General features: G+C 37.2%; 1 protein-coding gene across 10 annotated transcripts in view; it reads left to right on the plus strand.

The window, feature by feature from the left end:
• LOC106174618 (peptidyl-prolyl cis-trans isomerase G) overlaps window positions 1-12,230 on the plus strand; it is an 84,476-nt gene that overhangs the window by 17,104 nt on the left and 55,142 nt on the right. For 8 of the 10 annotated variants that reach the window (XM_087018517.1, XM_087018520.1, XM_087018521.1 and 5 more), the window contains exon 3: window positions 5,116-5,190. The exons of the other annotated variants lie outside the window; for them this stretch is intronic. In XM_087018517.1, the coding sequence (XP_086874643.1) occupies window positions 5,116-5,190 (75 nt within the window). The remainder of the gene's footprint in view (window positions 1-5,115; window positions 5,191-12,230) is intronic. 10 annotated transcript variants of the gene reach the window in all.

Consider the following 12,230-nt stretch of genomic DNA (forward strand, 5'->3'; position numbering starts at 1 on the left):
ACTTTTCAGCATATATGCAACACTGTAAACACATTCCAAGGAAAAGCGATAGGCCTGTTGTCATGAAACTCACAGGAGTAATCTATCTTACTAAAACGCAGGTCAAGTTCGAAAATCGGCATGATCAGGCCACTATTTTAGTAGTTATGCTTTTTTTTTCACTTTTCAGCATATATGCAACACTGTAAACACAATATATGAAAAACAGATAGGCCAATTGTCATTAAACTCACAGGAGTGGTCAATCCTGCTAAAACGCAGGTTGAGTTAAAAAATCAGCATAATCGGGCCATTATTTTAGAAGTTATGTTGTTTTTTCACATTTCCTCAGATTCAATTCTTAGGCATGTTAACAGTTTCATTATTTAATTAATAAGATATTAAAAGTGTTTGTTTGACATTTCCTGCATCTTTATAACATTGTTAGTTGATTTTGTAAAAATGATGGTTAATTTGTTATCGTGTATTGTGTAATAAAGTTTCAAAAGTGGAAATAAACTCATATCATTGCAGTTTGTCAGATTCAATCATTCACTATGTTCAGAATCTCAGAATGGAAGAAATTGGACATTTAACACTGCTCTATTGATATTTTTCCCATCTCATCAATTTTCTTAGTTGATCATATAAAAATGGCAGTAAACTGTTAATTTTGTTTTATATTAAAAATTGTTAAAAATGGAAAAAAAAAAACATTTCAGAACAGTGCTGTCTTGTTTACATTTTGGCATTTTCAAGTTGTGACTTTGAAGTTCCATGGGCCTGAAGACCTTTGCTAGTCACATTTTCTGAATTTCCATGATACTAATATTTTATTATTAAAAATTGATGGTCATTATGCTGTTAAACATTATGTAATATTGCATCAAAATTTGCTCCCATGATGACCATTTAAGAAAAACCATGTCACTTACTGTTCTCAAACAGGACAGTAAATATGTACAGATGTGTCAAAAATGTGTCTGTACATATTGCCATCACCTGCGTCTGTCTTTGCCGTCAGCGCCGTCACTGGCGCCTTGCACTTTCATTGTAAACACGATAAGTGGAAGGCAGTTTTACTTTTGGGCTTTATATTTACAGAGCTGATGAATATTCATAAAACGCAGGTCAAGTTCGAAAATCAGCATGATCGGGCCATTATTGTAGAAGTCATGCTTTTTTCACTTTTCAGCATATTTCACATATTGGCATTTTCAAGGTGTGACTTTGAAGTTCTACATGCTTGAAGACCCATGCTAGTCACATTTTCTGAAAATCCATGATACGTATATTTTATTATTAAAAATTGACCCTCATTATGCTGTTAAACATTATGTAATATTGCATGAGAATAGAAGAAAACAATTATGGGTGCTGCTGCCATGATGACCATTATGGGAAAACCATGTTACTTATGATTGCCAAATGTTCAAAAAAGAAATGCAGGACTAAAATGCAGCCTGGGTTGGAAAAGTAGTCTAATTGGCTTCTTTTTCTGGAAGTTATACATTTTCAAAGTGTGAACTTGAACTCCCATGGGCCTGAAGCCTTATGCTTGTTACATGTTTTACTTACATTGGTATTACCTGTTGAGCATAATTAAAATTTGATGTTGAATTTGCAGTTTAACATAATGTACTTTTGCATCAGAATTGACAGTAGCCTATTTTGTGCATAGTTATTTCCTGCTTTTTGTCTGTACATTTGACAGCTTTGCTGCCTTGTTATGTACAGACACAGATGTGTCTGTACATAGAGCCGTCACCTGCGTCTGGGTATCGCCGTCGCCGTGCACTCAGCGATAACATGATAAGTGGAATACTGTTTTACATTTTGTATTCAAATTTACAGAACTGATGAATATTCATAATACGCAGGTCAAGTTCGAAAATCAGCATGATCGGGCCATTTTTAGGGAAGTTATGCTGTTTTTTCACTTTTTATGTACAGACACAGATGTGTCTGTACATATAGCTGTCACCTGTGTCTGTCGTCGTCGCCGTCGTTACCGTCGTCCACTTTCACCGATAATACGATAAGTAAAAAACCGTTTTACCTTTTGGCTTGAAACGTACAGAACTGATGAATATTCATAATATGCAGGTCAAGTTCGAAAATCAGCATGATCGGGTCACTTTTAGGGAATTTATGCTGTTTTTTCACTTTTTTCAGCATATATGCAGCACCGATAACATGATAAGTGGAAAACCATTATACCTTTTGGCTTGAAACTTACAGAACTGATGAAAATTCATAATACGCAGGTCAAGTTCGAAAATCAGCATGATCGGGTCGCTTTTAGGGAATTTATGCTGTTTTTTCACTTTATTCAGCATATATGCAGCACCGATAACACGATAAGTGGAAAACCATTTTACCTTTTGGCTTGAAACTTACAGAACTGATGAATATTCATAATACGCAGGTCAAGTTCGAAAATCAGCAGGATGGGGTCACTTTTAGGGAATTTATGCTGTTTTTTTCACTTTTTTCAGCATATATGCAGCACCGATAACACGATAAGTGGAAAACCATTTTACCTTTTGGCTTGAAACTTACAGAACTGATGAATATTCATAATACACTGGTCAAGTTCGAAAATTGGCTTGATTGGACTTTTTTTACAAATTTAAAGTTATGCTGTTTTTTTCCATTATTCAGCATATATGCAACACTGATAACGCATTTTAAGGAAAACCAATCAGCCTTTTCCTTGAAACTTACAGGAGTGATCAGTCTGACTAATATACAGATCAAGTTTGAAAATAAGCTTGATCAGTTAAGTTTTGATGAAGTTATTAGCCTTTTTGTATATAAGTGGTTTTTCTTCAGATTCAATTCTTAGGCATGTTAACAGTCTCATTATTTAACTAATAAGATACATAAAAGTGTTTGTTTGACATTTCCTGTATCTTTATAACATTGTTAGTTGATTTTGTTAAAAAGTTGGTAAACTTGTTATCTTGTATTGTGTAATAAAGTGTCAAAAATGGAAATAAACTCATATCATTGCAGATTGTCAGATTCAATCATCCACTATGTTCAGGGGCCGGTTTCACAAAGCAGTAGTTAGTTAGCGATCGGTAGTTAGCCTCTCGCTAGTTAAAGTGCCGTTTCACGAAGCAGTCGCTAGTTCTCTCACTCGTTATTGTCTCGTTGTTGCCTTGGATATTTAACGACTGGTCAGACCAGTCGCTAACTCTAGAGTTTCATCGTACGCATGCGTAATGAGTGAAATAAAAAGGTTGCTTAGTTACCGTTGTCTGTCATTTGTCTTTGTATCCAATATGGCGGCTACTTTTCTTGCTATCCGTACCGCCAGAACTTAATGAGACCGAACTTAACGACTGAACTTAGCGATGAGTTAACGACTGCTTTGTAAAACACCCCTCGAAAATCGCTAAGTTTGCTCGTTAGCGAGGTAGTTCAGTAGTTAGTTGTTCTAACTAACTACTGCTTTGTGAAACCGGCCCCTGAATCTCAGGATGGAGGAAATTGGACATTTAACACTGTTCTATTGATATTTTCCCATCTCATCAATTTTATTAGTTGATCTAATAAAAATGGCAGTAAAACGTTTATTTTGTTTTATGTTAAAAATGTGTTAAAAATGGAAATAAACCCATTGCAGAACTTTGTTTACATTTTGGCATTTTCAAGATGTGACTTTGAAGTTCCATGTGCCTGAAGCCTTATGCTTGCTACACATTTTACTTACATTGGTATTACCTGTTAAGCATAATTAAAATTTGATGTTGAATTTGCAGTTAAGCATAATGTACTTTTGCACCAGATTTGACAGTAACCTATTTTGTGCATTGTTATTTCCTGCTTTTTGTCTGTACATTTGACAGCTTTGCTGCCTTGTTTGGTTTTCCATACGAATCGCTTACTCCAGCTGGTGGTACAATACCCGGAGGCGGTATTGCCTCTCTGATCCACTAGTTGGATTATTGTATTTTATTGAATTTATGCAATTTTTCGTGAAATTCTCATTTTGGCATTTTGAAAGTGTGAACTTGAACTCTCATGGGCCTGAAGCCTTATACTTGTTACATATTTTGCTGACTGGTATTACCTGTTGAGCATAATTTCAATTTGATGTCAAGCATAATGTATTATTTCAGCAGAATTGACTGTGGCCTATTTGTGGACTGTTATTTTCTGCTTTTTGTCTATACAGCTTTGCTGACTGTTTCATTGATTTATTTTAATATTCAGCACATTCAAAAGAAAAAAAGGCAGTTTGGAAAGATGAGTGTAACGCATTTCCTATCATGATGGCAATTTGTCTAACTTTGGCTTTTAAGAAGCCATCCCAGGTTTCATGCTTTGAAATCTAGATGAAGACTGTGCAGGTGTAATAATTACTGTATACAGGATGAAGAGACTACTTGCAATGCCATTATATATATTAAAATAGCAATTTTCCTTAACAATATTATTGTTATGTGGTTTTTCATTGTGATATGTGATATCATATATCTTGAGAAATTATTTCGAGTAGGTGAGCCCATACCATATAAATTTGGCAGAGTAAGACACCTGACTTGATAAACAAACTTTTTTTTTTTGCACTCTTGGTGAGATTAAACACTGTTTTTATTCTGTCAAGGATCTAACGTAAATACCATGAATATTATCAAACAGTTCTGCAGCAAGCCTCATATCTGTAAAATTAGAAGAGATAAAGCAATAGTGTGTTGAATTTTAAAAAGAAATCATTCATAAGTTTGATGCATTTTAATGTTTTTAGTTTATTTTTAAATGATACTGCTAATTCATAAAAAATGAATATTTGTAAATTCATATTCACAAAGGAACCTCTGGACTTCTACAGATTTTCCAAATTGTCTACATTATTTGGCATTTATTGTCATCTGTAATCAGGGAGAGACCTGGATGAAAGTCAGTTGAAATCACACAAATTATTAAAAGCCAGCATTGTGATTGAGTCATTAGTTCACTTATTGAAATTACTTATTTGCAATTTAAAGCCAGCAGCAGCAATTGTTATTTTTGAGGCCTTACTTTCTTTTTGTTGAATTAGATTCCTTAGAAAAACTTATTTTCAACCATTGCTTCAGCCTTTAAAAACCATATTTAAGTAACACTACTGTCTTTCTTTTCCAGATGGGAGAATCATTTGTGAGCTATTTTCAGACATTGTACCTAAGACATGTGAAAACTTTAAGGCACTCTGTACAGGTAATTGCCTCTTGAATTTGAGGTCTTACTCATGAAATTTTTTTTTTGTGTGTGAAATTGAAGTTTACTATCTTTGAAGGTGAAGGTCCAGTTATATGTGAAATGAACAAAAGATGTAATTGACAAAAAAGTTTGGATAATGATCACTGTCTGTCCTCTTTGTCGCCATTGACATATGACACATTTGAGCTATAGCTACCAAACTAAAATTTTCTTTTTAAGGCCGGTGATAGGGTTAAATACGCTTAAAATCATGTTTTTGATTTTTTTGTGTGTTTATATTAATCAAAAAGTATCTAACGTTGGATGTAATAATTTTTATGAATTTGCATCGCAAAATGTGTCTTTTGATGAGTTTTTCAACTGGCACGCGCCCCAGTCAGGCTGACAACTAAGCCACGCCTCTGTTACTAAGGGCCGTTGCCATGAGAGGGTCAGAGCACAGTTAATGAGTTATAAGCCGATTACGTGTGTGGTAATAGGTCATAAGTCTTACATATGCTTAGCAGCGAAGAAGTCTAGCTAGTACACTATGGGGAAGAGAAAAGTTCGTGTTAAAAGTCCATTTCCAGAGGAAAGAAAGAAAATTTTGAAAGAGAGTAGGGCCTATGCGTGGCGGTTGGGGAAAACCGGCCCTATTTGTTCAGTCTGATAACTGATTTCTGTATACCTAATAAATGGGTGAAAGAGTTAATCGAATCGCCTAAATTAATTGACAAATGAAAGAAAAATCGATAAATAAATTAAAAAAAACGCTGAAAAGGATACTTTTAGCCTAGCTCTTAATTTTTGCGATATATATCGGCGAGCGTATCTGTGACACGTTACGAAACCAGAAATGATTGTTGGTCGCCGTTTGCAAAAGGTAAATCTAATGTTGACAAAATAAATTTTTTTCTCCAAGATATGATATCATGGAGCTTGAGAGACACGCGAAAAATTGTGATGTGAATGGCCAAACGAGAGAAATCCAAGCAAGGGTTGACAGCATGATTAAAACAATAAAAATAAAAACGCATGTTAGCGGCTTTGCATTTTGCGATGTTTGGAGAAAAACAATTTCAAAAGCACTGATCAAGCGAGAAGAAAAAGTTCAAAATGTATCCAAAAATGCAAATCACAAAAAGACCCCGAAAATAGTCAAGACTAGCAGGTAAAAAGCAAATAGGGTCTAAGTGTCATGTGTGTAAAAATAAAATATTTATTCAAAAGCCTTCTCTCAGCCACTTTTACTGCTGAATCTTGTGCAGCTGAGCGTCTCCCCTTTATCTTAGCTGGCATTTTGAGAAATACCGCTATGAAGTAATCACTGGATTTTTCCGTTGATCTGACGATTACCAAGTGTCGTGCAAAATAATCCTGCAGCGTTACCCGTCAAAAAACTCGTATTAACACAAGTGACGGACACTTGCTCTCGACACAGTTTTATCTGATCACTTTGCCGATAACAAAGAAAGAATCTCTCAGGTAAAATTACTCGATTGCTGAGGAAGAGCCATTGAAACGTTCAAATGCAACTTCACACCTCTTAATTGCGGTTAAACGTAATCGCCTTTGTTAGCGCTTCCTTCTACATATCCTTGACACCCTATGGGGCATCACTAGGCTAGGGCCCTCTCCAGAGCTGTCAATCAAACTGGCGGCACGCTTACATGCCTAACGAGTGGTCGGAAAATGTAACAAAAGCACGATTTTCTGCCCCTTCAAAGCACCCAAACAAAATATTTTTAGATGACAATAAGCAATGGTTCCATCTGATCGTATAACCGATAACAGGTAAATTTGCCAGCTAAGCATTTGACTAATAAGCCCTGTTAACCAACCTGTGAACGTTTTTGGCTGTTTTAACAGCTTTCTATATTGACGAGATAAGTGAATCGCTGCCAAGTATATCTCACTATCTGAGCTACCGATCGTTACAAAAGTTGCACCTATTGTTGTTAGGAATGTGGACTACAGCATGATATCAGGGGTTTAAGAGGAAATTGTTTGTTTGAAAGTTATCGCCTTTTGAAGTTAATAACCCATTGAAATATGGGCTGATTTAACGTAAAAGATGATAAAATCAAAAGTAAATAGTTTAAGACAATTCCCTGGTACCCCGCTGTAGTGCTTTCACCCAGCTTTATGTGGTCTTTTGAATCACTTGAATAGCTGTCTTGGTTATAGAGAAAATCCCAATACCGAAAACGGCATTTTTCCCCCTCAAATTGGCGCCAGAGCGTCATCCGTTGGACACTGTACTTAATCCCCGTCTTTAATTGGCCTTTTGGGAAGTTTGTTTTAATTTTTTATAAAAACTTATAAGCCCAGGGCTTTGTTTCTATGACTTTGGTCCTTTTACTATTAGTGGCCTTAAACTCAAATGTACTGTATGGTCCCATATCTTTAGTATAAAGGTTGGTTCATTTCGCCTATGATAACCATGGGATAATTCTTTTTCATTATAAGAATTTTGTTGGTCTTAACTGAAATACGGTTGCGTTCACAGGGCACTTTAGGTTGAGTGCAGCTTCAAGGACGACCGACTTGTGTGCATGCTGATTGTGAATCGCTTACCATTTTCACTGAAATGTGGTTTTAGTTGATTTTTTGAGTGCACGTGGTGCACATTGGATATGTATTTTAGTCATTGCCGATGGTAACTGATGCTTTTTCAGTCAATTTTCATCACCAGATTTTAAGCACATGGTGTCAGTAATGGCAGAAGAAACTACTAGTAGTGCTGGTGTTAAAACTGGGCCTGAGCACGTCACTGTGAGTGACGATAGACCAGGCAGGAAGGGTAAAGGCAAGTTGTCGACTTTCAAAACCCCTAGGAGTGGGAAAAAATCCTCTTCGGATGACAATATTATGTCACTACTGGTGTCTTTGAAAGCCTCTGTGGACGCTCAGGATGGAAGGTTAGAGATCATCGTCAACCGTTTCAGTAACATAGAGGCACAATATTGTCAGTATGATGATGATGTTTATGTCGACATTGGAGGTGTTGAACCCGAGGAGGCATACACTACTGGGGAAAAAAGAAAGTTGGACTTGTATCTTCTCGACTCGAAAGAGAACTTGTTTCAGCATATGGATTTGATTAAACAGAACAACAGGCCAGCTGGTAACTGTGTTTACCTGCAAGTTGTAAAAACCAACCAGGTGATATGGGACCAGGTCCCGGGTTGGACAAAAGCAAATGATAAAAAGATGCAAAACATTGCACATACCTTACTTAAAGGTGCCAACATATAGCTGAAAACTGTTAACCAGATGGCCTTATTTGAAAGAAATCAAGAGAAAGACACAAGTGGCAATATTGGCAGCATGATTGAAAACTGTAACGACGTCCTAGCACTGATGGGACATATGAATAGGCAGATCAATATGATGAGGAAAGATTTCATAAAACCACAATTAAGTGGAGAATATGCTCACCTCTGCAGTCACGAGCTGATATACAGCGACTAGTATCTGTTTGGAGACGATCTTCCCAAAATGGCAAGGGACATCAGGGATTGTTCTAACATCAAATGTAAATTGTTTGACAATTCCACCAGAGGACGCAGACATAGTGTCAGAGGTTGCAGATCTGTGTACATAGTGGGTGTTACTTAACCCGTAGGAGGGGGAGGACACAGACAATTGAGCCAGTGGCAGGATGACCCTGGAGCAGGACCTTCCTTTGCAAAAAACTATACGCAGGGGACAGAGAAATCTGCCCAAGCAATAAATGGGGTAAATACTCATTTTGAAGTAGGTACATTGGCTGGCTATATTGATGAATGGAAACTAATTATAAGTGACCCATTTATTCTTGACATCGTGAAATATTGTCATATTAATCTAGATTTCAATGGTGGGATTCCTGCTGTTGCAAAGTCAAATTGCAAATTAAATGGGTTAGATATGTCCATTACTGACATAGAAATTAAAAAATTACAGGACATGAGAGGGATTATTTGTGTGAATAGTGAAGCAGGCTAAATTTTATCACTGATACTTTTGAGACAAAAAGAAAATGGTGAATACAGATTAATTCTGAATTTAAAGAAGCTAAATCTGTTCATTCCATACCAGCATTTTAAGATGGAAACATTTGAGAAAACCCTAGCTACCGTTGCTAACTGATATTGTAAAAATGAGGTCAGTCGATATCTGTTATGCTTATTATTCAATTAAGCTTGCCGAAGAACAGCAAAAATATTTTAGGTTTGAGTGGCGCGATAAAATCTACCAATATACCTGTTTACCCAATGGGTAGTGAGGGCCTGCCATTGTTTACAAGTGATAGATACAATACGAGTCGCTGAGCTGTACGTGAAATATTACGAGTGTATTGTCAAGCCGCAGGCAAGATAATACACGAGTTATTTTCACCTACAGTTCAGCGAGGAGTGTTGCATCTGGCTTTAACCATGGACTCTGATTGGCTACTACACTGCCCTTGTGATATTTTACTCAAACATGTTAGGGGCCCTTGTGGTCACTTATTCCTGTGTTGGACAACAGAGGACAAGGCTGAACACGTCTTTACAGCCCCCTCTACCAAAGTCAGCCCCAGCTGTGCAGCAGCAGCACCACCACCACCACCAGCAGCAACAGCAGTTTAGAAACTGATAAGTTCCCAAAAAAACACTACTTCTTCTTCCCCATCAGTGGCGGATTTAGAGGGGGGGGGTCCATGGGGGTCCTGACCCATCCCCCTTCGGTTTCTGAAAAATATATATCACACCAATATTCCCCTCTTGAAATTAGAATTTTGACTAGCTACATCATAGTTCTCAACCATACCAAAGGGCACTGTTTGCTCTCCAAAACTCCCAAAATTTTTCAGGGCCCTTGAGCAGGTCTTGAACCCCACACTAAGGGGGCGACGGTCGGCTTCGCATCCGAGGCCTGTCATTCTGGATCCCCCCCCCCTTCAAATAATCCTGGATCCGCCCCTGCCCATCATGTAATGATGATTAGGATACCTTGATATTCATTTGCTTCCACAAATTAAGTAAATTGTCAAATGTCAAAGAAGGGAGGAAATTTACTTTGGAAGTGATTTTTAAACTTTCGTTTTCACATTCTGTATTGTGAGCAACTTGTCGTTCAATTCGAGAATGTGAAATTTCAGTTTTTGGGTAAATGCTGTTTCATGATATTAAAAGTTTGAGAAAAAACTTGTTTTCATTGTTGTCTGATCCGTGGTAGGCGCCAGGACCCAATACACAGATACTGGGCCCTTATTAGCTAGTGAGTAACAGGAGTGCAACAGACCGTGGAACGCACTCGTACATGACATGCTTGTACGTCGAATACAGCACGGCTGTGGTTTAAAACTTCTTATTAAACTAGTTTTGGCAAAACTGAGAAGTTAGGTTTAATTAGTTCAGGATACCTTTCTGACAGTTTAACAATTGCCAGTGATGATTTAGAATACCTTGAGAATTTAAAGGCAACAGTTACCCTTCTGTCCAAGTTAGGTATTATTATAAATGATGACAAATCATTATTGAACCCAAGAATCAAGTTAAAATTTTTGGGAAATGTTATTGATTTCAACAAAATGATAGTAACAATGCCAAGTGATAGGCAGGAGTAAATAATTTCTGCATGCAAAGAGCTGTCTAATACTTCAGAGGCACCCATAATAAATAAGGCAGGTTGCTAGAGTCATTGGATTGCTAGTAGCCAGTTTTTGGATTATGGCAAGCTGTACTGTAGAAAATAAGAAAGAGCAAAGATTAAGACTTTACGAGATTCTAAGAGTAACTTTGATGTACCCATGATTATATCAGACAGTATGAGGTCAGATTTAAATGGATGGATTGGAAACTTGAAATCCCAGCATAGGGTTATTGCTAGACCAAATCCCTCATAGAGACTTGAAATACAGACGCCTCCACCTTAGGTTTGGGTGCAAGGTATAAGTACAAAGATATTAGAGGTAGATGGACAGATGTAGAAAGTAAATTGCCAATTAATGTGTTAGAATTAATGGCCATTTTAAATGCACTTAACTCCATAGGTATCGGTTAACGCTGACTGATAAAGTTCTGCTGGGCCCAATTAATTCTGTGACCTAGCCTTGAAAAGCCAGGTCACCTCAGTAAATTGGCCATAATTTATTTGTTTGCCTTTATTACCCATACAAAGTATACATTTTTAAAAAGCCAAGACTTCAAGCTGAAAGAAAATAGAATTACATTTAAATTCAACATGCAGTATCAAGATGGTGGAAAAGAGCTTTCTACAGTCAGCCAGCTGAACGATCTGACGTGGCTTGAGCATGGCCAGTGTGATCTCATGCCCACCTTTATTGAATCGACATGCTGTAGTGAAAACACTGCTGTGCCCACCAAAATGAAGCACGATGCCAGATACGTTACAGAACTACAGACCTTTAATAATGCAGGTTTGGACACTGTGCTTGGATTTTTTTAACTTCAGAGCCAAATTTTACGTTTTGCAGCATCCGCAGGTAGTACAAAATAGCAGACATCTTTCTTATCGTAACCTACATTACGGCACCCGAGTGCAACAAAGCGTTAACCTTGCGGCATTTTGTTTCACTGACACCTGAATGTTTAGTCTTCTATCTATATACTATTACTACAGCTGTTGAAAGCTACTACGCAGGTTTCGTCACTAGAAACTGATCAATCAGGATTTTCTCATCTAAATCTCCTCTTTCCTCTCTAAAACTTAAAAAGAACAATTTTTGATGTCAATTTATAGTTTTTGTACTGTAAAAAAAGCAGTGAACGTTCTGTGTTCTTAGAGCTCAGATAACACTACTGCAGTGTCACACATAAACAACATGGGCCGCACAGTTTGTGAAGACTAATGAAGGAGCATGTGACAGCTTATAAGGCTTCCATAGAATTCAACGGTGATCTTGAATTGAAATTAGACAGCATGATTTTTCATAAGATATGTGGGAGCCCCAGATATAGACTGCTTTGCATCTAGAATAAATGCTATGGTCCGAGTGGGAATGTTAATGCATGATACATGCTAGCCACTTCACTGTATCAGTCTCTTCTCAGGGGCAGATTGAGGTC

Source organism: Lingula anatina, chromosome 7, assembly GCF_051362555.1.
Source record: "Lingula anatina isolate TDL-2025a chromosome 7, LinAna3.0, whole genome shotgun sequence".
NCBI lineage: Eukaryota > Metazoa > Brachiopoda > Lingulata > Lingulida > Lingulidae > Lingula > Lingula anatina.